This window comes from Gasterosteus aculeatus, chromosome 12 (assembly GCF_964276395.1).
Source record: "Gasterosteus aculeatus chromosome 12, fGasAcu3.hap1.1, whole genome shotgun sequence".
NCBI lineage: Eukaryota > Metazoa > Chordata > Actinopteri > Perciformes > Gasterosteidae > Gasterosteus > Gasterosteus aculeatus.
Window position 1 is genome coordinate 24,550,048 of NC_135700.1, and position 26,050 is coordinate 24,576,097.

Genomic DNA, 26,050 nt, shown 5'->3' on the forward strand with positions numbered 1-26,050 from the left:
GTAGATACATGAACACGCAGTAACTTTCACAATAAGAGAAGTGTGTAGATACATGAACACGCAGTAACTTTCACAATAAGAGAAGTGTGTAGATACATGAACGCGAGCTGATCCTTGTTCCATTAAAACTCATCCAACCACTTCAATAGCTTCACAACCCCAAACCAGTAAAGCCAGTGAGGGGACCTGGACCAGTGGACCTGGACCAGTGGACCTGGACGAGTGGACCTGTACCAGTGGACCTGGACCAGTGGACCTGGAGAGGATTTGGGGTCCACGTGTCTCTGCTGATCACGTTGTAAAGCTTCATGTACAACAGGTCACGACTCACAGACATTTATTTAAGTCACACATCATATGGCTTTTCAAACATGAATATGGAAGCAAAAACTTATTTAAGAATTACGAAAATAATAGTGAAACACATGTAAACATTCGCTATCCCTGGATTTATTGATCCATGCGAGGAACCAATTCCACTGAATATTATATGGATTAAACAGCAAAGATATTATCTAAAGACATTGCAATGTCTTTTATTCTCTTCTGAGGGATATAATTGTTTATTTCTTTAAGGAATAATCCCCAGAAAACATTCATAATCAAATTATTGTAAATATTAGTTTAGTGCAACACGTGACTTCATCTTCAACCATGTGGCAGCAGAGAAGAACAACCCAAACCCTCAAACTAAAATATGATCCAATCAGAACAAAGATAACCTTCTCCACAATTCAATAAGCATCACATTACCCGTCATTTGATGAAGGATTCTTACCCAGAATGCCTCACAGCAGCATGATCTTGTTCACCTTCAAAATAAGAGCATCAGGTGTAAATCAAACCCACAACCCTTATCATACAGCTCTTTGGACCAGTCAAACTTCAAAATAAGAGCATCAGGTGTAAATCAAACCCACAACCCTTATCATACAGCTCTTTGGACCAGTCAAACTTCAAAATAAGAGCATCAGGTGTAAATCAAACCCACAACCCTTATCATACAGCTCTTTGGACCAGTCAAACTTCAAAATAAGAGCATCAGGTGTAAATCAAACCCACAACCCGTATCATACAGCTCTTTGGACGGATCCTAGAAAAAAAGAAGTTCAAAAGAAAACAATAGATTCATCTTGGTAAATAAACTATTTCCTTTACATATTTTACAATATGCAGTTTTTGAGGAAGTGGGCGTGCCGACATGGCGTGACATCACTGCTGGCCGTTCCCCTTGAGGAAGCGCTGGGACCTCTGACGCGCCATGTGATGCTGCCGCTGCGCCATCTGGGCATCAGATATGGCCGCCTGCATTTTCTGTGGGTAACCACGGTAACCAGGTGAAAAAAAAGCTGCATCCCTCCACACATACTCAGTATTTTTCATAATGATAATAATAATAATAACAACGGTATTGTTATTATTGTTGGCTTACCTGAGCAGTGTTTGGGTCTCTAAGCTGGACACTCCTCACCGACTCCTGACCGTCTCTCTTTGGCAACTTCAACATTTGCTGCTCCTGAAAGACAGACAGAGACAGTGAGACATGCAGACAGACAGGTTACATCCACACTACTACTCAGTCCACACGTACATCACATGACCATAAAGTACGCTGCACGTGCCGTTGTAAACAGGAAGAAAACACATGAAAGGACTGTGACGAATCAGGGAAGGACACGTCCCGACGGCTAAGAACCAATCAGAGAGTGGGAGTGACACCGTGATCCGCTTTCATCACATGTAGTGAGGACGCCCAGCGTAGCAGAACATGTGTGTTTAAAGCAAACACGTAGTAGTGTGGACGAAGCCTGAGGCAGATAGAGACAGGCTGAGAGACAGGCTGAGAGACAGACAGCACCTTGCAGTAGATCTTCAGCTCAGATCCTGTCACAGCTGGAGGTCGGTAGAAGTTCTCAAACAAACACTCCCACTCTCGGTTAAAGTGGCCGACGAAGTCGATCTCCTTAATGCACAAAACCCTCCTACACAACAACAACAACAACAACATCAACAAACGGGGACAATGTGGTGAAGCAGACGCGACATGGAGGACTCTCTGAGGCGCTCCACCTGTTGGTGATGAGGATGGTGGTCTTCCGGTGTCCAGGGAACAGACAGTGGTCTCTGAAGACCTCCCCTTCCAGATGTTTGATCTCAGAGCGCTGGAGAGAAAGGGAGCACATGGGGGTCACAGGGAGACATGCAGCAAGTACTACTATGAGATACCAATGTGAAAGAACTACTATGAGAATACTACTATGAGATACCACTGTGAAAGAACTACTATGAGAATACTACTATGAGAATACTACTATGAGATACCACTGTGAAAGAACTACTATGAGAATACTACTATGAGATACCACTGTGAAAGAACTACTATAAGAATACTACTCTGAGAATACTACTATGAGATACCACTGTGAAAGAACTACTATAAGAATACTACTATGAGAATACTACTATGAGATACCACTGTGAAAGAACTACTATAAGAATACTACTATGAGAATACTACTATGAGATACCGCTGGGAAAAAACTACTATAAGAATACTACTATGAGAATACTACTATGACATACCACTGTGAAAGAACTACTATAAGAATACTACTATGAGATACCACTGTGAAAGAACTATAAGAATACTACTATGAGATACCACTGTGAAAGAACTACTATAAGAATACTACTATGAGAATACTACTATGAGATACCACTGTGAAAGAACTACTATGAGTATACTACTATGAGATACCACTGTGAAAGAACTACTATGAGAATACTACTATGAGATACCACTGTGAAAGAACTACTATAAGAATACCACTATAAGATACCACTGTGAAAGAACTATGAGAATACTACTATGAGAATACCACTGTAAGGGAACCACTATTATAGAGCTACTATAACAATATCACCATTAGAATACAACTATGAGAATACAACTATGAGAATACTACTATGAGAATACTACTATGAGATACCACTGTGAAAGAACTACTATGAGAATACTACTATGAGATACCACTGTGAAAGAACTACTATAAGAATACCACTATAAGATACCACTGTGAAAGAACTATGAGAATACTACTATGAGAATACCACTGTAAGGGAACCACTATTATAGAGCTACTATAACAATATCACCATTAGAATACAACTATGTGAATACAACTATGAGAATACTACTATGAGAATACCAAACTGCGTAGACCACTAGTCTCTCATAGCTTTGTATCAGAAATTACAAGTGGTGGTACTAGAAGACGGCTGCTCCACGTCCCATGTCAAAGTGTCCCTGAGCAAGACACTCAACCCCGAATCGCTCCCCTCACAGCAGGGACGGGTTAAAAAAGAAAGAAAAGTAAAACCATGAGTTAAAAATGCATTGTATGTCGCTTTGGATAAAAGTGTCAGCTAAATGTAACACACATATATCTGGATATATATACAGATATATTTATTCATGTTATGAAGATAGCCGGTAGTAGCAGAGAGTGAAAGTGTTAATCAGGAAGTAGTTTTATTGACAATCGTCTCACACGAGCAGGGCAGAGTTCAAAGGTCAGAGGTCATGCAGATACAGATACAGAAATATCACACGTCATATATTTATAACTACAAGTTCAGAGGAGATCCAATGTTTTACAAAAATACTGAGATCTACAGGAGGTGAAACACATTCGTAGAAAAAACATTATTGCAAACTTTGATTTATAACAAGTCAATAACAAAAAGTAAAGAAACTACTTTAATATCTCCGAACTAAAAAGCAGCAATGTTTCTATTCGAGAAAGAAAAAAGTACAACAAACAACAGTTTGAGGTATAATATGCGATATATAGATATGCTGTATATAGAACGTTGTGCATGCATAGAATCCCGACTGATCTCAGCACAATATTCATAGATAAATGTGTCATTAACAATAGGAATCGATTAATCGATTAATGGAGTATTTACAGGGTGAATCCTCAAAGCTTTGTGAGACAGAATTAATTATATTAATATAACAATTATAATATTGTTTATGGTCATTAAAAGCACTTGAATGAAAACGTTGATCCACCCTCTTTATTCCTCATCAGGCTGCATGTGACACAAGAAGAAGAAGAAGAAGAAGAAGAAGAAACTGATTAAGGGTTTTAAAAGGGGAAGCGTCCCAGAGACAGACCGTATGCTTATTTCTATTGTATTAGGAAATTGCACTTTCTTGTTCTTCTGTACCCTATGGTTGAATGCATTTATTGTACGTCGCTTTGGATAAAAGCGTCACCACAAGGATGTAATGTAATGTATTAATGTTGTTATAATATATAATAATTGTTGCCATGGTGTCCACAACACTGCTCTTAAAGGGAAACATGCGGCGATGAGGTGACCTTTATTAGTGCTGGTGTGTATTTGATAAATAAAATGGAACCTTAAATTATCAAATATATATATAAATATATAATTAATATTCTTAACTATTTAGAGTAAAAAGAGGCGCAGCAAGCAAACCTGAAAAAGGTCGAAGCCCTCCGACTCCGTCAGGTCGTACGGGCGGATGATGCCGTCCTCCCTGATGAGACGCACAGGACGCAGCCGGGTGACTTCCTGTGTGGAGTCCGCCACTCTGACATCACACACACACACACACACACACCAGAGTTTACAGTGAGTGACCATCTGTATCATATCGATGACAACTTAAAAACACTAAACATTGTGACACATTTCAGTTTGAAAGACAGCTTGAAAAGGTTCTGCTGATTTCATATAGTATATGTAGTTAATCCTGGTTTAGTTGATTTCATATAATATCTGTAGTTAATCCTGGTTTAGTTGATTTCATATAATATCTGTAGTTGATCCTGGATTAGTTGATTTCATACAATATCTGTAGTTAATCCTGGATTAGTTGATTTCATATAATATCTGTAGTTGATCCTGGATTAGTTGATTTCATACAATATCTGTAGTTAATCCTGGATTAGTTGATTTCATCAGTATCTGTAGTTAATCCTGGTTTAGTTGATTCCATATAATATCTGTAGTTAATCCTGGTTTAGTTGATTCCATATAATATCTGTAGTTAATCCTGGATTAGTTGATTTCATATAATATCTGTAGTTGATCCTGGATTAGTTGATTTCATATAATATCTGTAGTTAATCCCGGATTAGTTGATTTCATATAATATCTGTAGTTAATCCTGGATTAGTTGATTTCATCAGTATCTGTAGTTAATCCTGGATTAGTTGATTTCATATAATATCTGTAGTTAATCCTGGATTAGTTGATTTCATATATGTGTAGTTAATCCTGGTTTAGTTGATTTCATAAAATATATGTAGTTAATCCTGGTTTAGTTGATTTCATAAAATATATGTAGTTAATCCTGGTTTAGTTGATTTCATTTAATATCTGTAGTTAATCCTGGTTTAGTTGATTTCATATAATATATGTAGTTAATCCTGGATTAGTTGATATCATATAATATCTGTAGTTGATCCTGGTTTAGTTGATTTTGGATAATATATGTAGTTAATCCTGGATTAGTTGATTTCATATAATATCTGTAGTTAATCCTGGATTAGTTGATTTCATATATGTAGTTAATCCTGGATTAGTTGATTTCATCAGTATCTGTAGTTAATCCTGGATTAGTTGATTTCATATAATATCTGTAGTTAATCCCGGATTAGTTGATTTCATATAATATCTGTAGTTAAACCCGGATTAGTTGATTTCATCAGTATCTGTAGTTAATCCTGGATTAGTTGATTTCATATAATATCTGTAGTTAATCCTGGATTAGTTGATTTCATATATGTGTAGTTAATCCTGGTTTAGTTGATTTCATAAAATATATGTAGTTAATCCTGGTTTAGTTGATTTCATAAAATATATGTAGTTAATCCTGGTTTAGTTGATTTCATTTAAAATCTGTAGTTAATCCTGGTTTAGTTGATTTCATATAATATCTGTAGTTAATCCTGGATTAGTTGATATCATATATCTGTAGTTGATCCTGGTTTAGTTGATTTTGGATAATATATGTAGTTAATCCTGGATTAGTTGATTTCATATAATATCTGTAGTTGATCCTGGATTAGTTGATTTCATATAATATCTGTAGTTAATCCTGGATTAGTTGATTTCATATATGTAGTTAATCCTGGATTAGTTGATTTCATCAGTATCTGTAGTTAATCCTGGATTAGTTGATTTCATATAATATCTGTAGTTGATCCTGGATTAGTTGATTTCATATAATATCTGTAGTTAATCCTGGATTAGTTGATTTCATATAATATCTGTAGTTGATCCTGGATTAGTTGATTTCATACAATATCTGTAGTTAATCCTGGATTAGTTGATTTCATCAGTATCTGTAGTTAATCCTGGTTTAGTTGATTCCATATAATATCTGTAGTTAATCCTGGTTTAGTTGATTCCATATAATATCTGTAGTTAATCCTGGATTAGTTGATTTCATATAATATCTGTAGTTGATCCTGGATTAGTTGATTTCATATAATATCTGTAGTTAATCCCGGATTAGTTGATTTCATATAATATCTGTAGTTAATCCTGGTTTAGTTGAATCAGGAGTCATCTGATCTCATTTCAGTGCACACGATGCTGGTCCATCAGGATGTCTCACCTTTCGTGACCTCTACGGTGACAGCATGAAACGGTAACAATCAACAGGTTATCATGACCTCACGAGGTCACGTGATGGATGGGGGATGAAGATCACGGAGGCAGCTGGGAAATGTTTTAGGACAAGCAGGTTGCCCAGGCAACGACTGAGCACTAATATAAATGTTTTTATGGCTTTTGATTGGATTGAAATGATCCGGGAAGAAACGTATCTATAAACAACTCTCCTCAGTGGGCGGGGCCTCCCGGCTCACAATGCCGCAGCCAGCAGGGGGGGCGGGGTTTACGGAGCGGGCGTGAAGAGCGAATGCACGATTAGCATGAGTCGGGTCCAGGACACCGTGGGGGGGTTTATGACACGATGCAGCAACTTACCGTCTGTCCGCAGCAGAGCGGCAACAAACACGCAACCACAACCTGCCGGACGCGTTGAGGCCGAGCTCCTCCTCGGGGGGCGGAGCTCGGCCTCGGGGGGCGGAGCTCGGCCTCAACGCGTCCCGCGGTGAAATACTCACACACAAAGAACGACGAGAGAAAAAAGAAAAAGAACGAAACTCGACACCGGGCAGAAAACAAAAAAGCAGAAGATGTGAAAATTAGTTAGACAACAGGAAGAAGAAGAAGACGACGAAGAGGAGGAGACAGCGGACGCACACAGAGCAGAGAAGAAGACTCCTCAGGTGAAGCGTACCTCTGGATGCCCTGGAAGGTGCTGCTGGCCATGTCCACGATGCCCCCGGTGGGCCGAGCCACCACGCCCACCAGACCTTTACCGATGCCCTTAAAGAAGCCCGCCGCGCCCTCCTTCTTCGCCCCTACACACACACGCACACGCACACACACACGCACACACACACGCACACACACACACACACACACGCACACACACACACGCGCACACGCACACACACACTCGTTCTTTAGGTTACACACTACATGTGACCCCCATAAAGCATCAGACATTGATAGATATGCACACAAAAGCAGACTCAAACATTATTGTCACTACTGTTAACTGTTACTGTGGATACATTGACAATATCTAGACCTTTATAATATATATATATATATAGAATAATAATGTAACCATATTTTTATATATGCGTGTACTCACCCTCCACCGGCTTGGTGACGATGCCTGTGACGCCCCCCATGACTCCCTGTGGAGACACAACGTGTTACTGACCATCAGCTGCCGAGCGGGTCACCTGGCGTCCCTCTGAGGGTCCACAGACCTTCAGCAGTCCTTTGCCCCCCTTCGCCAGACTCTGTCCAAAGTCCCTCGGCGGGCGGTTCATCTCCTCTCGCCGTTTCTGCTGGTACTCTTTGTCCATGGTGATGGCCGCCAGACCTTTACCCACCGAACCCGTGATCCTGGACACCATGCCGGCGGCGCCGCCTGCAGGCCGGCCGGAGGAGACGCGTGCTTTGTATTATTATTATTATTATTATTATTATTATTATAATAATACCTGCGTAACTCCGTCAGACTGAAAGTTTAACGGAAAAAAACAACTAAACAGAACTAAACGATGCAAAGTGACTCTTCTCCCCGGTTGGAAGCAGGTGCCTACATTACCCACAATGCATCTCTCTACACCCGAGAGCCATCTTGGCGGTATCTGGTTTTCTTACCAACCGTGTGACCCAACAGGCTCCGGACCCCGATCACAAAACCTTCAGCAAACTCTTCGGGACCCTGAACGGCTCCCTGAGGGACACATTCAACACTCATATTAATGATTGATATTTATACACGACTCACAGAGCAGATTCAGGCTGAAGCTTCAACGCCGAGGAACCATCTCAGAGTCTGGATCAGATCCGTTTCACAGACATCATAATTATATGTGACATCACATGTAATCCTTTTGGTACCATGTATGGCCGCGCATGGAGTAGAGAGGCTGCGCCGGGAACCACAGGGTTGGTGGTTCGAGCCCCGGCTGCTTCATGGTGGAAGTGCCCATGAGCAAGACGCCAAACCCCTGATTGCTCCTCGGGCAAAAATGTATAAAGCCACGAGTGACAACTGTAATGTAAGTGGCTTTGGATAAAAGCGTCTGATCACATGACCCGTGATGTGACGTAATCTCTCACATTTGGTTCGAGTGGTTCTTCTAATCTGATTGGTTCGGACTCGTGGCCACGTTGCAGCGCACAGGTCTCGTTACCTGGAAGGGTTCGTAGAAGAAGGCCTCCACTCCCTCGGACAGACCTCGGATCAGCCCAAACGGGTTCCCCAAGACGTCCAGACCCAGAACCAGAACATACATCTGCTTAAGGAACTGCAACAACAAACAACACCGCGGATCATCCCTTTAATTACCTCCTCAAGTTCACTTTGACACTTGAAGACGTCCAGGAAATTAAGACCAGAGCAAATCGTCATGAACGTAATAAATAGATATTCATCCTTTAGAACAACTACAGCACCAAGTAAATCATGGACACGTCATTCATTATATGGGATTTAGAATGTGTTCATTAGTTAAATGAAGTGCTTTAATATTGTTCAAAATGTATTATTACATTCCGTCATCTCTGTAATGGTACATTTGATCAAACAAAGAAGGCGTTACCTGTTCGGTGTAGTGACGAACCACGGCCCACATCAGCTTCTCTCTGCTGTAGAACTGGTACTTCACCTGGAAGAAGGCCAGCCTGAGGACCACAGGCACACGTCAGTCCTCTTCACACCGACGCGTCGCTCTGCAGCAGGAAGTCACTTACTTGAAGATGAGGTCGTCGACGTCCGTCAGCGTGGCTCCGATACTCTTCAGCAGCAGGTTGAAGGATTGAAGAGCCGCCGCCTCCTGGTCATCGCCGCTGGAGCCCAGAGACAAGCTGAGATGGAGCTGAAGGATGATCGGTGACATCATTCATCCAACAAATAAATAAAGTCTAGATTAGATCTATGAAAGTCAGTGTTATGCTCATCAAATGTAGACAAAGAACCGACGCTTCTTTAACATCCTCGTCAAGGGGGCGGGACTAAGACGCAAGGAGTCAAGGAAAGGGAAGGAGGAGGCATACGGGGTATAACAACAGTCATGAAATGAAAAGAGAAGAGGTGAGACGTGATCGTCTCACTTTGATGGGTGAGATGTGGAAGTGTTCAAAGAAGTTGAGTCCTGACGCGTCAGTGAGCGGCGCCTCCATCATCTCCGTCTGCAGCAGCTGCAGATCTTTCTCCAGCAGCCGCGACTGAAACACAAACAGACGCTCAAACGTGAGCCACATCCGCCTCGGGAGTCAGGGAGTCGAACCCTCAACCCGCAGCCCGGCTCGGACCTTCTGCCTCTCCGCCTGGGGGTCTGCGGCGGGGGTGAACAAGGCCAAGGTGGCTCCCAGGAAACCCTGGTCGATCTTCACCGCCATCTCCTGGACCAGCGCCATGAAGTACCTGCAGGACAGAGCGGCCCGGTGACCTGCTGACCCGGAGCGACGTCATCGGCCCAAAGCCACTCCCACTCACTTGAACTGCATGACGCTGCTGTGCCGGTTGAACCTGGTGATGACGGACATGTCGATGAAGGGCTTGGGCTCTGTGGAGGCGGAGCTTAGAGTTAAAGACCCTCCGTGAGGTCGTTGTTGATCAAATACATACGGAGGGTAAACGTTGGTCATTAAAACAGAAACAGAAAGCTTTAAGGCTCAAAGGGTCAAAGGAAGCGGAAACTAACCAGAGTCCAGAGCGATGGATTTGGGAGGAGGAACAGGATGGAAGACGATGGGGAAGATGGCACCTGGCAGCTGGTTGTCCACCTGCAGACAGACGCCCCGCCGGTCATGTGTGTGTGTGTGTGTGTGTCGGTGTGTGTGTGTCGGTGTGTGTGTTTACCTGCAGCCAGTGCAGCTGGGCCCTCAGGCTGCGCTGGTGCGGCGACTGCTTGAACTCCACCTGGATCCCAGACAGGAAGTTGCGCCTCAGCGGGCAGGAGAAGGGCAGACGCATCGCCATGAGGGCTCCGCTCAGGTTGACCTGCGGATGGTGACATCACAGGATCTCTCCCATCTCATTGGACCAGAGACTGAGATCTCTCTTATTCCCCCCTTTGTGTGTCCTTGATCACGCGTCTCCTTGTCTCCTCACAAGGATGGAGGAGTCGAGGGAGGAAGGATGGAGGAGCTACGAGTGCTTTATTTCCCTGCGAAAGTGTTTTCATTTCACCTGTTTTCTTTCCTTCAGGATGTTTTTACCTAAATAACTAAATTCACCTGACAGTTATTTTACTTTTACCAATTCAGCGGTTAGAACATCGACATGTTTAATTATTATATTATTATGTCATTATTATATTATTATGTCATGAAGGTCATCGTGTCTATATTATATTTATCACGTTCTGCCGCGTTGGTAATTAATTAATTCAAATATGAAAGTTAGTGTTATGCTCATCAAATGTAGACAAAGAACAGCTGATTGTGTATTTCAGAAACGACGCTTGTTTAAAATCCTCTTCCTCCTCTTCAAGGGGGCGGGACTAGACGCAAGGAGTCAAGGAAAGGGAAGGAGGAGGCACGATACAGTAAATGAGAAACATGGTATTTGGCCTGTGTGGGGGGGTTGAGCTCTGACCTCCAGGTTGGTCTCCAGTTTGACCCAGCCCCCCTGGGTCTTCCCGCTCTGCTGACTCTGGTAGGCTTTCTCCAGCAGGTTGATGTTCTTCTGACTGAACGGCTTCCAGCGGTTCTTCGGCTTCATCTCCCAAACCACACCTGAGCTGTAACGGGTCAAACATCACGCTCTTATTGACTACTGGCCGTCTGCTGGAGGAGACCAGGAACAAATAAAGATATCGCTGCTCCAGTGGCTGAGCTCGTATGAAGGAATCATACATCAGAGCAACCAACCAGAATCCAGCCGTGTTTCAGATGCTCTTCATCCAGAGACAAAAGCCTCCAAAGTCTCTCACATTGGTGGATTACCAACCAGAGAACGCTGGAAGCACATTCAGCAACTGAATGCACGCAGGTTTCCATGGCAATGACACTCACACTGATGCATTAGCCTGGTGATGCATTTACCTGGTGATGCATTTACCTGGTGATGCATTTACCTGGTGATGCATTTACCTGGTGATGCATTTGCCTGCTGATGCATTTACCTGGTGATGCATTAGCCTGGTGATGCATTTACCTGGTGATGCATTTACCTGGTGATGCATTTACCTGGTGATGCATTTACCTGGTGATGCATTTACCTGGAGATGCATTTACCTGGTGATGCATTTACCTGGTGATGCATTTACCTGGAGATGCATTTACCTGGAGATGCATTTACCTGGAGATGCATTTACCTGGTGATGCATTTACCTGGTGATGCATTTACCTGGTGATGCATTTACCTGGTGATGCATTTACCTGGAGATGCATTTACCTGGTGATGCATTTACCTGGTGATGCATTTACCTGGTGATGCCAACGTAAGCGATCTCCTGCCGGTTGGTGTTGTTGATCAGCGACAGACCGAGGTTTTGCAGAGACACCTTCACTTCCTGTTGGAACTGCTCCAGCTCCTCGGCCTGTCGAGCCTTTGTCACCACGCCGACGTCCTCGGTGAACATCAGCACCCGTTGGCGTCCATCCAAGAAGGACACCCAGTGCACCTGAGACAGGCTGTCGTAGGAGAACTGACCCACGGCGTCCTGTAGACACACACACGCTCAACTCGTTTAACTGTCAAACATTTCAATGAGTTAAGTGACCGACTTGACGGGTTCATAATCCAAACACATGTAGAAACATTGCTTCATAACTGGCGTTGCAGCATAAACAGAAACCTGCATTTACTGTACAAGCTGCAAACACGACATCTGAGGCAAATAAACTAAAACATGTCCATCTTCCTCAGTGCAGAAATACTTTCTTTGTCATGCAGAAAGGCTGAAAGACTCCGACCACGATGAGGGCATGGTTTATTTTATCAATATGATCGTCCCATTGCTCTACGTTACTTTATGTTTAGAAGTCAGACCTTCAGCAGGTCCAGCTCTCCAGAATATTCCATGCAGCTCCAAGCGAGCGTCCGGACGCCCGCCGGGTCGTCCCACGCAAAGCGCCGAGCCTCGCCGGGCTTCAGCTGGTGAACCATCGCCGAGCCGCTGGGGGGCGAGAGAGACAGACAGAGAGAGAGACAGACAGACAGAGAGACAGAGAGAGAGAGAGACAGAGACAGACAGAGAGACAGACAGAGAGACAGACAGAGAGACAGAGACAGAGAGAGAGACAGAGCTCCTCCATAAGCTACTCGTGGTACTTTACATGCTTAGAAAAACAATCAATCGGAGCAGTAACAATAAAAACGAGATGACATCATTGCAGAAACTAAATGATCAGATTTAAAAATGTCCTGTTTGAAGAGAATCAGTCAGATCTTCCTAAAAAGGGCTCATGTGGTGTGCGTGTATGTGTGACCTCTGACCTCTGCTTGTAGCTGATGGTGACCCAGGGGGTGTGGTTGAGCAGCAGGGCTGGAGCCGCCCCTTCGTAGTAATCGATGAAGCTGATGATGGTGCACAGATCGGAGATGTTGACGTCGACGATGATCCCGCCGCACTGAAGACACACACACACACACACACAGACACACACACACACACAGGGTGAGCAGCGCTGGACGCTGGAGGCCCTCAGAGGTCAATCAGCTCAGACACCGACCACGTCGAGGCTCAGCAGGGTGCCGTTGTCCTGCCGGTTGAAGAAGAAGCACTTGGAGGTGGACTCGGATCCGACCACGCGGACGCACAGCTTCCCCGAGCTGTCCTCGGGCCACAGAGGGGCACACTGCGACACAACAACAGAGTTACAGCCCACAGCGGCTCTCTGCGCGTCGGGGACCGTCTGCGGCGCCACAAACCTCGCTGGAGGCGATGTAGTGCCACCTGGTGGAGGCCTGGCCGGTGACCTCTCCCACCTCCAGCTCGTACGAGGACTTGTTGACCAGAGTGTAGAACGGACTCATGGTGACGATCCTGGTGAGGTTGGAGCTGCTCATCTGGATGCTGACGCCCACCTGGAGGCACCAACAAGCACTGAGCCATGTTTCTATTAATACTTCATCCTGGTGACTTCATGGATGAGTCGCTTGGCCGTTCGCTCCAGAAAAACACGATTCATAAACTGTGTAAACGGACCCACAGTTTAGTTTAATGTCGAAGAAGAATTAAAAAAAAAGCAAATATACACGAACTACTAAAGGAGCCACTAATCAGCTCCTCCTCCTTCCTCTCACCAAACACCGGCAGGTGAAACTGGTCTGAGCGTCCGGTTCTAACTTAGTTACCAGGAAGTCCATGTTGTTGGCGGGACAGCGGACGCAGCCGTAGCTTCCCACCGTGTCCAGAGAGAAGCCGTCCGACCAGGAGCTGGTGGACACGCACAGCTGGAGCTGCAACCAAAACCTCAGCTCATCACCACGACAACGAGCAAACAAAGTCCTTGGTCTCAAAGCATTCGTTCAATCCACGGAAATGAACTCACAATTATCTGAATTTAGATGAGAGCGATTTTCCTCTGACCCCCACACGCCTCACCTTGCTCTTGCTGAAGAGGTTCTTCTTCCTGAAGGAGAAGAGGACGATGTCCCGGCAGTCGGCGGGGTGTTTGACGCTGACGTCCTCGGCTCGGTACTGCAGCACTCTGGACGTCTTGTTGATGATCCAGTACGGGCTGAAGAGCGACAGCAGCAGGCGGCCGGCCGTCCTCGTCACGTGCACGCTCACGTCCAGCGTCAGGCTGGCGTCGGAGTCGCAGGCCAGACACACGGCGAAGAACTCGGGCACTTCCTGTTCGACACGCAGGTGCCCGTGCCAGTCGCGGCCCTGGTACCTCATTAGAACCAGGGACAGCATCTCCCCCGAGACGCGAGCGCTCAGCAGGTCCGACGTGCTGCCTTCCTGAAGCTCACAAGAGTCGGCTGAGCTCTGAGGAGGGGGGACCACATGGAACCGCATCAGACCGTATCAGATCACATGGAACCGCATCAGAACACATGGGACCACATGGGACCACATCAGACCACATGGGACCGCATCAGACCACATGGGACCACATGGAACTGCATCAGACCGTATCAGACCACATGGGACCACATGGGACCGCATCAGACCACATGGGACTGCATCAGACCACATGGGACCCCACATGGGACCACATGGGACCGTATGGGACCGCATGGGACCACATGGCACTGCATCGGACCACATGGGACCACATGGGACCGCACCGGACCACATGGGACCAGATGGGACCGTATGGGACCGCATGGGACCACATGGGACCGCATCGGACCACATGGGACCACATGGGACCGCACCGGACCACATGGGACCAGATGGGACCACATGGGACCGCATGGGACCATGCAGCTCAGGTGTCTTTAGGTTACTGATGTCTCGTCCCGATGAAAGGAGCGTACCTCCATCAGGTAGCAGACGGTGTAAGGTAGCAGGTTGCGTAGCGTGGCCACCGGGTGGAGGTGCAGGACGTAGGCCGGGTCCCAGTCCTCCTCTCCCTGGCTGGCGATGTGTCCCAGGCGGTCGGGGACGGCCAGCGCGCTGACCATCAGCGGCAGCGGGCCGCTGTCGCTGGCCGGGCACTGCAGCACCGAGCGCACCTCCGCGCTGCGGTGCACCTGCTCCTTCCAGGACACGCAGGTGGAGGACGGACCGAACCGACCGCTCAGGCGACCCGCCGGACGCACAAACAGCTGACATCTGGGGGGGGGGGGGAGGGGCATAGATCACACCGACAACATCTGTAGAGCCCCACAAGTCTGAAGGCAATGAAATCCCTTTAAACGATGCTTGAGGTGATTGACGGCCCTGAAACACTAAGCTAACGTTACGTGAACGACCTCGTCCGCTGTTCCTTCCGTTCGCTCGTCGGAAAGTAAAAACTAGCTGGAGGTTCAAAAGCCGACGAGGCCGTTCACTTAACGTCAGCTTACTTACAGGATGAACACACCCCGTGCCCCTGAGCAAGGCACTGCGCTGCTACCTGTATGCTTCCAGGGCGATGTGGAACTCCTGCTCGGGCTCGGCCTGCCCGAGGCTCTGCAGGCTCCTGGACGTCGGACAGTACTTCAGGATGGTGAACGGCACCGAGAAGTGATTCTTGATCTGAAAATGCAAAACATGGAACGCCGTTGGTTCTTCACCAGCGATCAGACGGCGGAAGGGAGACTCTCTGAGGCGGGATCCAGACCTGCAGCGGCGAGCGGACGGTGATGACCTTGTTGCCCTCGGCGGCGTCGATCTGCAGCAGAACAGAGACCGCCTCCTGCAGCATCGGACCGCGGATGTTGTAGAGGCGGCGGCCCGGCTTGTCCACAGCGATGTTGGAGATCTCGCTGTATCCGGCGGGAACTGCGGGTTCAGAGACACATGGGCCACCTTCAGTCACAGTAACCCGTCTTTCCCGCCGCGCCAACCGGTCCTCGCGATGCTTTGGGTGTCAGAAACACTTCTACATGTGGACACAAGCAGCACAGGACGGTGCAACCAGGTCCTCCTGAGCCACGGACAGAGTCGCTGTCCCCGGGTGAACCCGTGTGTCTCGCTCTGCCGGGTGAGATAGATGAACGTATGCTAACGGCGTGCACCTTCACGGGACCTTTTAGCGCCTCTAACTGACGCAGGATGTTACAACACGTTCTGCTAAGCCAGACGAGCAGTGAGCAGGGGTGTGATCTCATACATGTAGCAGGTACACATGAATGTTGGTGTGAAGGAGATGTTCTGACCGATGGTCAGGTTGAAGAGGCAGCTCTCCTGCCGCTGCAGAGCCGACAGTTTGCCTCGTGACGACGGTTCAAACATGGAGTGCTCCAGGTCCATGCTGCCATCCGCCGGCAGCTCCTGCAGCTTCCCCTGTGCAGGTGAACCCATGGGCCTCAGGTTGGCACTGTGCTGCACGATGAGAGGGATGCCAAGGGAGTTTCTGATGGTGAAGGGGGCCTTCTCCTTCAGAGTGTAGTCGAAGGTGGAGGCTGTGGCCTCAGAGAACGCCTGATGAAAACACAGTGAGCTGGTTGAGGTGGTAGAAGATGTCGTGCGTTGTACCCTGGTGAGGTCCTTCCTACCTTAGCGAGGTTATAGAAGACGTTGAGGCTGCACTGGGACACCGTGACGTTCATGGTGTCTTTGGAGGAGATGCTGATGGCCGTGCGAGGTTCGGGCAGAATGACAAAGTCGTCTCCGTGAACAGGACTCTTGTCCTGGATCGGGTTGTTCTTCATCTGCAGAAACAAGCCCAAAAACGAAGGATTGTTCATCACCTGTTTTGTCCTCCTGACTGTTCAAACAGTAGAGAGGCAGAGCTGCTTTGTCAGTGCGAACGCCGACCAACCAGACTCCACCTTCTTAGATGCTACGGTTCTTATGGGCTCATCCCGGGATGAAGGGCTCCATTGAGAACCCTTTATCCCGGGATGAAGGGTTCCATTGAGAACCCTTTATCCCGGGATGAAGGGGTCCATTGAGAACCCTTTATCCTGGGATGAAGGGCTCCATTGAGAACCCTTCATCCACTCTAGAAGGAGGAGTTCTCTCGGACGGTTGCCAAAAAAGGGAACAAAGGCAGAACAAAAGGCTTCTTGTCAGTGCCATTAAAAAGGTTGCAGACTAGAACATCCTACATGTTGGGTTCTACCTGCCTTATTTCAAAGGCAATCTCTCTGAAACACACTAAATGATTCTGAATAAAGTTTCCTTGTGGCAGAAAAAAAAACAGCTGCTAAGAACAAAGAGGATTTACCTCCAGCTCCAGGTTCCATCTGCGTCTGCCGCTGTCCACTCGTTCGATCAGAGGCTCCCACACCGCATGGACCTCATTGAAGTAGTTCACCTGCAGACAGGTGTCAACGTATCAGGTCATACATGCTAAAGTTCGGTTTGGCTTCAGTAACAGAAACATTCAGCTGCGTCTGCTTCTACATCTAAAGCGCCAAATGCATATTAACGGGTTCAGGTTAATGTCGAAGGTGTCCAGCTTGACCGTTCCCACCTCCAGGGTCATGTCTGCACTGAGCTGCAGCAGAGACGACCAGTTTTTGGCTGATCCACGGAAGGAGGACTCGGCCAGCAGCAGGGGGACCGTGCGATGACCCAAACCGGACTCCAGCGTCACCTGGACCACCTGTCGGGAGACAAAACCTCGTCAACATGAAACACATCAAGAAGCTTGTAGAGGTTTCACAACAAAAGGGTCTCGCGGCGCAACAATCGCACCTTGACCTCCGCGGTCAGGCTCTCGCCCGCTTGGCGGCCGTCCTGCTCTCTGAAGCTCTCGGTGAGCTCGGTGGCCTGGTCCACCCCCAAGAACCAGTAGTTACCGCCGTAGACGTTCTTCACGGACCAGAGGTCCCCGAGGTCCGCCTCGGACACCTGGCCCTGCTCCTCGCTCTGCTTGGTCGTCATGGCGGCCGTTATGGTCTGCACCGTGTTGAGGATGAACGGGGAGATCTGCGGGACGAAGACGATGAGTTCAGGGACAGTTGGTCTCTGGCGCGTCCAAACTTGTGACTGGACACGTACCTTGACAATGACTTCTTCCACCGTCACACAGCCGCTCATTGGCTGGTTGGGGTGGGTTCTGGTCTCCAAGGCAACAGAGCAGGGTCTCAGCACCTGTAGGAGGTCAGAGTGGTGAGTCAGAGAGCACCTTCGGGTGAAGGAGATATTTCCCTGAGAGTCTGAGAGCATTTCTCCCGCAGCTGAAATCAATACAATATATTTGACATGCTTGAATGAACACGTTATCGTCCTCCAAGGGTGGACATCTTCACCTCGTGAGACGTGAAGGCGAGGCGCCTGAGGCGCGTGAGTCAAATGTCATTATGCAGCCACGAGACTTTAATAACATTAGAAGACGGGTGGGTTCAAAATATTCACAGCCATGTTAAAAACAGCCACCGGCTGCAGACGGCAGGAGCTGAAGAGCTCCTCATCATGGAATAGAGGACGCGGAGGTCTGACGGTCTTACGGTGGTGACGGCTTTGTCCTCCTCGCTTCGGATGAAGGGGCATGCGAGGACCTTCAGCTCCCTCAGGTTGGCCCTCGTGTTCTGGGTGCCGTCCGCCTCGACCTGCAGGCTGAAGTCGCACTGGAACGAGGCCACCAGGGCGGGGGCGTCGGCCTTCATCAGGCTGGCCACGAACACCACCTCGGGGTCCATCACCACCGCCCGCAGACGGGTCCTGACGGGTGGCGCTGGGCGGGAGACGAGCAGAGTTCACATTGTGCTCTATAAATCTATTCTGGTGGTTCTGAATAGGCTGGAAACCAACATCAGCCTGTGTGGTATCTCCTGCTACGCAGACGACACACAACGACCAAACAGCCCGTCGACAATCATGTCAAGTGCATTTTAGATAATCGGGGAGACAAAGAACCACGTCTTTGAGGAAGAGCTGCAGCGTTTTCTTTATGGAAGCTGCACACGCCATCACGGCTCTGACGCATCATAAAAGCTGTGGTCCGTTTTTCTAGGTAAAGGCGGTGGGTTGTGCTGAACCCGTTGCCCTCTGGCCGTCTCCACCCTTCCCCTCTCGCTCGCTCTCACCGGTCTTGGCGTCCGCTCGCGGCTCGGCGGTCTGCCTCAGCGGCAGCCGGTCGCTCGGCCCGGACGAGGAACTCAGCGGCAGAGCCTGCAGGAAGAAATCTGCCACGGCCATCAGGAACTCCACGCTGGCGCACAGGTAGAGCTTCTGCAGGACGGCCACCACCTCGCGCTCCGCAGCGCTCTGTCGGTAGGTCACGTCGATCATCGACTCGGGGCTCTCGTCCCTCCGGCCGACCATCCTGCAGCGAAACACAACCTCCTTCGTCTTATTCGCTCCTGTTGTCTTGCATACTCTGTTATTTCATGACCTGTTTCTATAAGTACTTTGGTAGAATTCATAAAAGCCAAAGACCTGCTGTTTTTGTTCCATTACAAATTTATAAAATTATAGAATGCATATTTGTGAGCTGTGTTGCTACAAAGGGGCAGGACTTTTACTGCAGCGGGGTAGCTTCCTGCCTGCTGAACCAGAGGTGGTTACCGTGAGGTCACTCTCTCCACGCCGGTCCTCAGGTCGTCCAGCGTGCAGCCCCTGAGGACGGTGGAGACCTCCACGCTGCCGCTGGTCAGGACCTTCCCCGACGACGTGAGGCGGTGGAGCACGAACTCGCCCAGCCGGAGGCTCGGCTGCCGCCGGAGGTCCGACGGCTGAGAGGAGCAACAACAATCAGCACTGATCCAGGACCAGCTTGAAATGGATTACTGAATCTTGGTGAATGACACAGAAAGAGTTTCTCTTGGAAGTTGAAAATCAGCTCCTATAATAAATATATAATCCAAAGTGTACAGACACAACGATGTCATAACCCACCAGAATGTTTGATCCCATTACAACATCAAATCATTTATTCTATTATAATAAGCCAACGGTCTCAACATTGTATTGACTTTGGCCATATTGTGCATATTCTCATTGATCCTCCCAGAATACAGTGAACAAGATTCTTTTCCACCATAAAAAGCTCAACTGCCCAAACTGTGAGTCTGGAAAATAACATTAATATGGCACAGTTTTCTGGCGGTTTCTTTGTTTTGACAATTCTTTACATCACAGGTCAATTAGCTGACGCTTTTATCCAAAGCGACTTACATTACATTTTTATCCGGTGGCTTTTACATTTTTGCCCAGGGAGCGATTAGTGGTTATGTGTCTTGCTCAGGGACACTTTCACATGGGACATGGAGCAGCCGGGGCTCCAACCAGCGCACAACCAGCGCCACGCCGACCCACTTTCTTCCCTCTAAAGATGCCAAATCAACCCATCGACAGACACATGGGTTGTCCAGGACTTAGTAGTAATAGTAAGAAGACTTACAGTAGTGAATAGTAAGACTGACCTGTTTGGGGTCGTTGTTGTACAGCACCAGACCGAGAGACTCAATGTTGAAGTTAAACCTCATGGTCTCCTCTTCCTCTTCCTCTTCGTCACTGCTCACAGCTGGTTTACCAACATCACCTGAAGTCAGAAAACAGGATGTAAAACACTCATCTCGATCAATGGAAGCTGGATATTTCTACACACACGTTTACTAGCAGAGAGACCTGTTGGGGGCCCTCCGGCTCCTCGGAGCTGCAGACCGGCCTCCCGTCTCGGGCCGGCGGGCTCTGAACTAGCCGCCTCGCCCAGGTTTTCCACCAGGATCCTCAGCAGCACCTTCAGGTCGTCATGACTCAGCTCCACCTACAGGCGGAGAATCGGTCATCCTCCTCTGAGACCTTCTTCCTTTGATTCTTAAGATCCGTAAGCTTCATTGCTGGGTCTGGTTCAGACGTTTCTTTTGCCTAGCTTAGCATAGGGTCCGGCAGGAGAGGAAGTCCGATGTCTGGAGGTCTAACTTTCTCTGGGATCACTCATTCTAAATGTCAATACAGTCGATCTCAGACCGGCTGCGGCCATTAATCTGCATTTTCTATCACAAAACAATGATCTGAACGGCAAAGCAACAGCTTGTTGATCAGTTCTGGTTGATCAGATTTCAAATTATGACTGAAAACAACCATATCAACACAGTGTTATGTGATCACAAGTAGGGGGGCGGGTGTCTCACTCTAATTGAAAACACAAACAGAGGAGTATTAATTCTAAGTAATAAGTGGATGCTTTGGGGTAAAAGGTCACCAGCTACAACGGCACCTCAATGCTACTGGAAGACAAACTGTACCTTCGGGGGTGTTTGTGTCAGCTGGAGCAGAGGAGTTAGAAACAGTCCGTCACTGTCACAAAAAAAGAAATCTACACCAAGTGAGACCCAATTGCTCCGGCACCGTCATAGTACAGGGCCTTCATGGCTCAGGTTAATGGTTAGGAGCGGCTCAGGTGTATAACTAGGGCTGGCTCAGGTTAATGGTTAGGACCGGCTCAGGTGTATAACTAGGGCTGGCTCAGGATAATGGTTAGGACCGGTTCAGGTGTATAACTAGGGCTGGCTCAGGATAATGGTTAGGACCGGCTCAGGTCAATGGTTAGGACCGGCTCAGGTGTATAACTAGGGCTGGCTCAGGTTAATGGTTAGGACCGGCTCAGGTGTATAACTAGGGCTGGCTCAGGTTAATGGTTAGGACTGGCTCAGGTGTATAACTAGGGCTGGCTCAGGTTAATGGTTACAACCGGCTCAGGTGTATAACTAGGGCTGGCTCAGGTTAATAGTTAGGACAGACTCAGGTGTATAACTAGGGCTGGCTCAGGTTAATGGTTAGGACCGGGTCAGGTGTATAACTAGGGCTGGCTCGGGTTAATGGTTAGGAGTGGCTCAGGTGTATAACTAGGGCTGGCTCAGGTTAATGGTTAGGACCGGGTCAGGTGTATAACTAGGGCTGGCTCAGGTTAATGGTTAGGAGTGGCTCAGGTGTATAATTAGGGCTGGCTCAGGTTAATGGTTAGGACCGGCTCAGGTTTATATTTATTACACTCCAGCTTGGGGTGTCGTCTGTTATGCATATTATAAAGCCCTTTGAGCTAACTTAGTCTAACCTAATATCAGGCTGTACAAATAAAACTGAATTCCATTAAATCCCAAATAATGGACACCTACTAAGAATTACGGGATGGTAATGATTGTTAAATGCATTAGAAAACCCTCGGGGTCACCACAGAACCGGAGAACCTTAGATTTTGGATGAAAAAAGCATCTAATTACAAATGAATGTTATTTTTTTTTCATAGCAAATGACGGTATAAACTCCTCATCAAGAATTAAATCAATGGAGGTCGCAAAAGTAACTGTCTGACACACGGGCTCCGGGACACATATAGAATCTCAGGACGAGAGTCCTCGACTTCCTCCTACCTTCATGGGCTTCAGATCTCCGTCGATCTCCACGGCAACCATCTTCTTGTACCAAGAAGCTGCCAGGTTTCTCTTGACGTTCAGGTGCAGGTTCACTGGTTCCAGCAGCTCGGTGGTGGGTCGGGCCGACTCCGGGTCCAAACAGGTCCTGAGAGTTTAGGAAAAAAAGTGTCTCTATCAAGAATGATTGTTCTACGAGAATACTTCATTCCTCCTCGTCTTGCTGTTTGTATTAAAGTAAAACTAAAGGACCACGTCCCTCAAACTGAGTGGACTGACTGACCTGGAGACTTTGAGTTGCCTCAGCTCGACGTCCATGTTGTCGATGACGACCGGCAGCGGGAATCCATCGACGGGCAGCAGGGAGAAGCTGTTCGCCACCGTGATCAGACCCAGGTCCATCACAAGTGCATTGTGGGAGGTGGAGGACTGGGGGACGACGATGAGCGGGGCCTTCAGCCGGACGTCCACGGACAGACGGAAGCTCTTCTGGGCGAAGTCACGGATGCTGGACGCCGCCTGAGCCGCCGCCTGAGCCGTGGCGGCGCTCAGAGCCTCCTTAGCCGTCTGGAAGTTGTTGGTAAAATTCTGAAAGGAAAGAAAGTAAATCAAAAGTAAAGTTAATTGAGGAACCAGAAGGGTTAGATGTGAGATCTTTAATCTGTGTCTTAAGTGAAACCAGTTGTGACACTCACCAGCAGAGACATGATGAACTTGTGCAGGTAGACCACCTGGACGCAGCCCACGTTGAGCTTCACTGTGCCGTCGGTTCTGGAGGTGTCGGCGTAACCGGGGCCCTCCGTGGCGTTCGGAGTGAGACTCATAGTGAAGCTGAACACCTCGTCGCCCACGATGGAGATCGCCTGGAGGACAGAAACACCAGAGATGTGGGACAGTGCAGCAGCATGTCCACAGCAGGTCAACCAGGGGAGCTCCAGGGACTCTCGGTAGCCTTCCGAGGTCGACGAGTTGCCCGACGTGGTCTTCCCATGCGGCCCCACAGGAACATGAAAGAAGCATTAAAGGTGATCAGCGTTAACACGACTGACCTTCTTGTGGAGGCTTTTAGGGTCCACGTTGAGGACGAGGAAATCTCTCAGGCGGGCGGACAGGTGAGTTTGTGTTCCTTGCATCAGCAGAGCGCCGTTGATACCTGAAGGAAACATCACAGTCAACCAGCCGCCGACCGGCGAGAAGCACACAGAAGACCGAGATCGATCCGTCACCCTGAATCTTGATGTCGGCCATGTTGCAGCTCTGATCGCACACGAGAACGTTGAAGGCCCCCAGCGCCATGGTCACCTTCATGTCGATGATGTCACTTCCTGCGGGTGACACCAGGGCGGCTGACAGGAAACACAAACGACACGTTCAGACAGCTGATAAGAAGCGTGAGCTCATGGTGGTTTGAGTTACGCTCACAGGACTTGGCGGACGCCGCCTTGTCCTCAGTCTTCGGTCTGATCTCCCGCTCAAGAGACGCCGTGCCGCCGGACGACAGCGCCGCCGACAGGAAGTTGATGGCCGAGAGCAGAGCCTCGGTGTGGAGCATGAGGTCGAGAGAGGAGAAGGTCACCTGGAGGCCCAGCGAGTGAGGGAAAGAGGGTTAGAACGTAAGAGTCCACCCGTGAGAACTGACCAGGAACACCTGAGCCGAGTGTGTGTGTGTGTGTGTGTGTGTGTGTGTGTGTGTGTGTGTGTGTGAGGGACTCACATCGATCACCTGCTCGGTGTTTTGGTAAACTGTTGAGAAGTTTGGCCCCAATCGATCAGCCTGAGAAAACAAACAAACACACAAACAAACAAACAGGAAGTCGTTTTCTTAATTCTTCTGTCACCTGCGCTGATTGAGAAGATACATCTCGTACATTTAAGGGGTCGCGTGACCGAGGTGGAGCTTTATAGTCTGACGGGAGCTTTTTACCTAAACGGATCCTAAACGATTATTTTATGTGATAAATCCAAAGGAAGTTTAGGGATGGAACCAGTGGTGATGACTTCCTGTTGGTCCACAGAAACATCCCTGGAACATCTGTGAACATCTGTCTGCCTGCGAGCCACGAACACTACGCCCCCCCCCACCACTCATCAAGTACATGATCTACTCTGATGAATCTACACACATGAACATTTTAAGAAGTTGCCATGACGTTGCGTTGGTTGTCATGACGCCCGTCACTCAGACATGTCACCAGTTCGCAGTCCGCATGCGGGACCCTGAGGTCTCTACCTTGAAGTACTGCACTTTGAGCAGCTCAGCTCCAGACTCCGCCGAGGACCTGATGAGACACAGCGGCTCGCCGCTCGAGTCTGAACCGAGAGGACAAAGAAGCATGAGATCTGCGTGTCTCCTCCACGGCACGCCGTCAATAACACGGGGCTCTGACCTTTGAACTCCAGGCACGTCATGGTGACCTTGTTGACGAAGGTCGTGGCGCACGTGTCGTACTTCCTGACTTTGGTGTTGACGCCCAGTTGAGCGACATGAAAGACGAGGAAAGGCGGGTCCTCCAGCTCGCCGGGCTTCTTCAGGGTGAGCAACAGCTGCAGGAGACGGGGACGTCACGGCTCTGCTCGTTTCACCCAAACGCTTCACAATGTTTTACCTCTTTGATTTGGAAGTCTATGAGAATGTTGACGGTGTTTTCCATCCCGCCGCCGTCGGTGGAGGCCAACGCACCGTCCCGTCCCGCCTGAGGGGACGCCACCTCCACCTGCTGCTCATCAAGCTCCGCCTTCTCTGAGGACGGAAACTTGACTTTAAACGCACGCGTTCGCTGACCTCCGATGCCCGTCGGAAACATTACCCATCATGCACTGGGCGGTTACCTCGAGCCACTTGTCTCTTCAGGTCCATGCTGTGCTCCTTGCTCCCCTCCCCGATGTTCTCCACCAGGATCTTCATCAGCACCCCCAGGTCTTCTTTACCCAGACTCATCTGAAGGACCAACAATAGTTAAATGTCTCTGGGGGACGGGAGGAGACACTACAGGGGGACGGGAGGAGACACCACAGGGGGACGGGAGGAGACACCACAGGGAATATATGTAATATAAAGTCGATATTCTTTGTTATCACGAGGAGCAGCCACGTTGTTTCATGTTGATGCCTTTTGGGGTGAAAGGTTTATATTTTGTTTCACATCCTTTAAAACTGAACAGGAAACTTCACCACATTAAGAGGAGCATCTATTGTTACTAAGTTCATGTTTTAGTAGATCAGTGAATGAAACAAGAAGACCTACGTTGAGCGAGTGGAGGACTCCCTGGACCCGGACTCCGGGGATCTCGGTGAACCAGGAAGCGGCCAAGTTCCTGGTGACCAGCAGCTCCAGGTTGATGGGCTGGAGGATCTGGATGTGCGGAGAAGCTTCTGGTCCCAGCGTGGTTCTGAAACACATTCACATTCTGGGTCGTGTTCACGTCTTTAAGGAGCTCAGAGAACCGAATTCCTGGAAACAAGGCGATTGGAGACTATTTTAGCTCCTCCCCCTCTCATCATTTAACTCAACTTGACTTTCTGCTCACAGTAAAT

General features: G+C 48.3%; 1 protein-coding gene across 9 annotated transcripts in view; it reads right to left on the bottom strand.

Moving 5' to 3' along the window:
• Nucleotides 1-320: 320 nt before the first annotated feature.
• The window catches only part of vps13c (vacuolar protein sorting 13 homolog C), a 41,552-nt gene continuing 15,822 nt past the window's right edge, over nucleotides 321-26,050 (bottom strand). For 8 of the 9 annotated variants that reach the window (XM_040162241.2, XM_078086072.1, XM_040162250.2 and 5 more), the window contains 51 exons: nucleotides 25,761-25,905; nucleotides 25,346-25,454; nucleotides 25,123-25,256; nucleotides 24,904-25,060; nucleotides 24,747-24,826; nucleotides 24,231-24,290; nucleotides 23,939-24,092; nucleotides 23,743-23,862; nucleotides 23,566-23,669; nucleotides 23,212-23,379; nucleotides 22,800-23,104; nucleotides 22,517-22,664; nucleotides 20,772-20,910; nucleotides 20,567-20,685; nucleotides 19,710-19,876; nucleotides 19,229-19,467; nucleotides 18,650-18,876; nucleotides 18,201-18,293; nucleotides 17,895-18,128; nucleotides 17,671-17,802; nucleotides 17,422-17,511; nucleotides 16,748-16,903; nucleotides 16,409-16,673; nucleotides 15,871-16,031; nucleotides 15,664-15,785; nucleotides 15,083-15,380; nucleotides 14,199-14,588; nucleotides 13,949-14,053; nucleotides 13,523-13,678; nucleotides 13,324-13,449; nucleotides 13,088-13,221; nucleotides 12,641-12,767; nucleotides 12,076-12,311; nucleotides 11,243-11,387; nucleotides 10,505-10,645; nucleotides 10,347-10,428; nucleotides 10,139-10,208; nucleotides 9,955-10,066; nucleotides 9,754-9,867; nucleotides 9,394-9,518; nucleotides 9,243-9,324; nucleotides 8,835-8,948; nucleotides 8,296-8,371; nucleotides 7,896-8,059; nucleotides 7,775-7,820; nucleotides 7,352-7,475; nucleotides 4,513-4,627; nucleotides 2,071-2,162; nucleotides 1,859-1,982; nucleotides 1,433-1,516; nucleotides 321-1,314 (listed from right to left, as the gene is read on the bottom strand). In XM_040162241.2, coding sequence (XP_040018175.2) covers nucleotides 1,213-1,314; nucleotides 1,433-1,516; nucleotides 1,859-1,982; nucleotides 2,071-2,162; nucleotides 4,513-4,627; nucleotides 7,352-7,475; nucleotides 7,775-7,820; nucleotides 7,896-8,059; nucleotides 8,296-8,371; nucleotides 8,835-8,948; nucleotides 9,243-9,324; nucleotides 9,394-9,518; nucleotides 9,754-9,867; nucleotides 9,955-10,066; nucleotides 10,139-10,208; nucleotides 10,347-10,428; nucleotides 10,505-10,645; nucleotides 11,243-11,387; nucleotides 12,076-12,311; nucleotides 12,641-12,767; nucleotides 13,088-13,221; nucleotides 13,324-13,449; nucleotides 13,523-13,678; nucleotides 13,949-14,053; nucleotides 14,199-14,588; nucleotides 15,083-15,380; nucleotides 15,664-15,785; nucleotides 15,871-16,031; nucleotides 16,409-16,673; nucleotides 16,748-16,903; nucleotides 17,422-17,511; nucleotides 17,671-17,802; nucleotides 17,895-18,128; nucleotides 18,201-18,293; nucleotides 18,650-18,876; nucleotides 19,229-19,467; nucleotides 19,710-19,876; nucleotides 20,567-20,685; nucleotides 20,772-20,910; nucleotides 22,517-22,664; nucleotides 22,800-23,104; nucleotides 23,212-23,379; nucleotides 23,566-23,669; nucleotides 23,743-23,862; nucleotides 23,939-24,092; nucleotides 24,231-24,290; nucleotides 24,747-24,826; nucleotides 24,904-25,060; nucleotides 25,123-25,256; nucleotides 25,346-25,454; nucleotides 25,761-25,905 — 7,312 coding nt within the window. In that variant the 3' untranslated portion in view covers nucleotides 321-1,212. Of the gene's footprint in view, nucleotides 1,315-1,432; nucleotides 1,517-1,858; nucleotides 1,983-2,070; nucleotides 2,163-3,515; nucleotides 4,099-4,512; nucleotides 4,628-7,351; nucleotides 7,476-7,774; nucleotides 7,821-7,895; nucleotides 8,060-8,295; nucleotides 8,372-8,834; nucleotides 8,949-9,242; nucleotides 9,325-9,393; nucleotides 9,519-9,753; nucleotides 9,868-9,954; nucleotides 10,067-10,138; nucleotides 10,209-10,346; nucleotides 10,429-10,504; nucleotides 10,646-11,242; nucleotides 11,388-12,075; nucleotides 12,312-12,640; nucleotides 12,768-13,087; nucleotides 13,222-13,323; nucleotides 13,450-13,522; nucleotides 13,679-13,948; nucleotides 14,054-14,198; nucleotides 14,589-15,082; nucleotides 15,381-15,663; nucleotides 15,786-15,870; nucleotides 16,032-16,408; nucleotides 16,674-16,747; nucleotides 16,904-17,421; nucleotides 17,512-17,670; nucleotides 17,803-17,894; nucleotides 18,129-18,200; nucleotides 18,294-18,649; nucleotides 18,877-19,228; nucleotides 19,468-19,709; nucleotides 19,877-20,566; nucleotides 20,686-20,771; nucleotides 20,911-22,516; nucleotides 22,665-22,799; nucleotides 23,105-23,211; nucleotides 23,380-23,565; nucleotides 23,670-23,742; nucleotides 23,863-23,938; nucleotides 24,093-24,230; nucleotides 24,291-24,746; nucleotides 24,827-24,903; nucleotides 25,061-25,122; nucleotides 25,257-25,345; nucleotides 25,455-25,760; nucleotides 25,906-26,050 lie in introns of those variants that run through there. The other variant, XM_078086073.1, reaches the window with a different exon arrangement.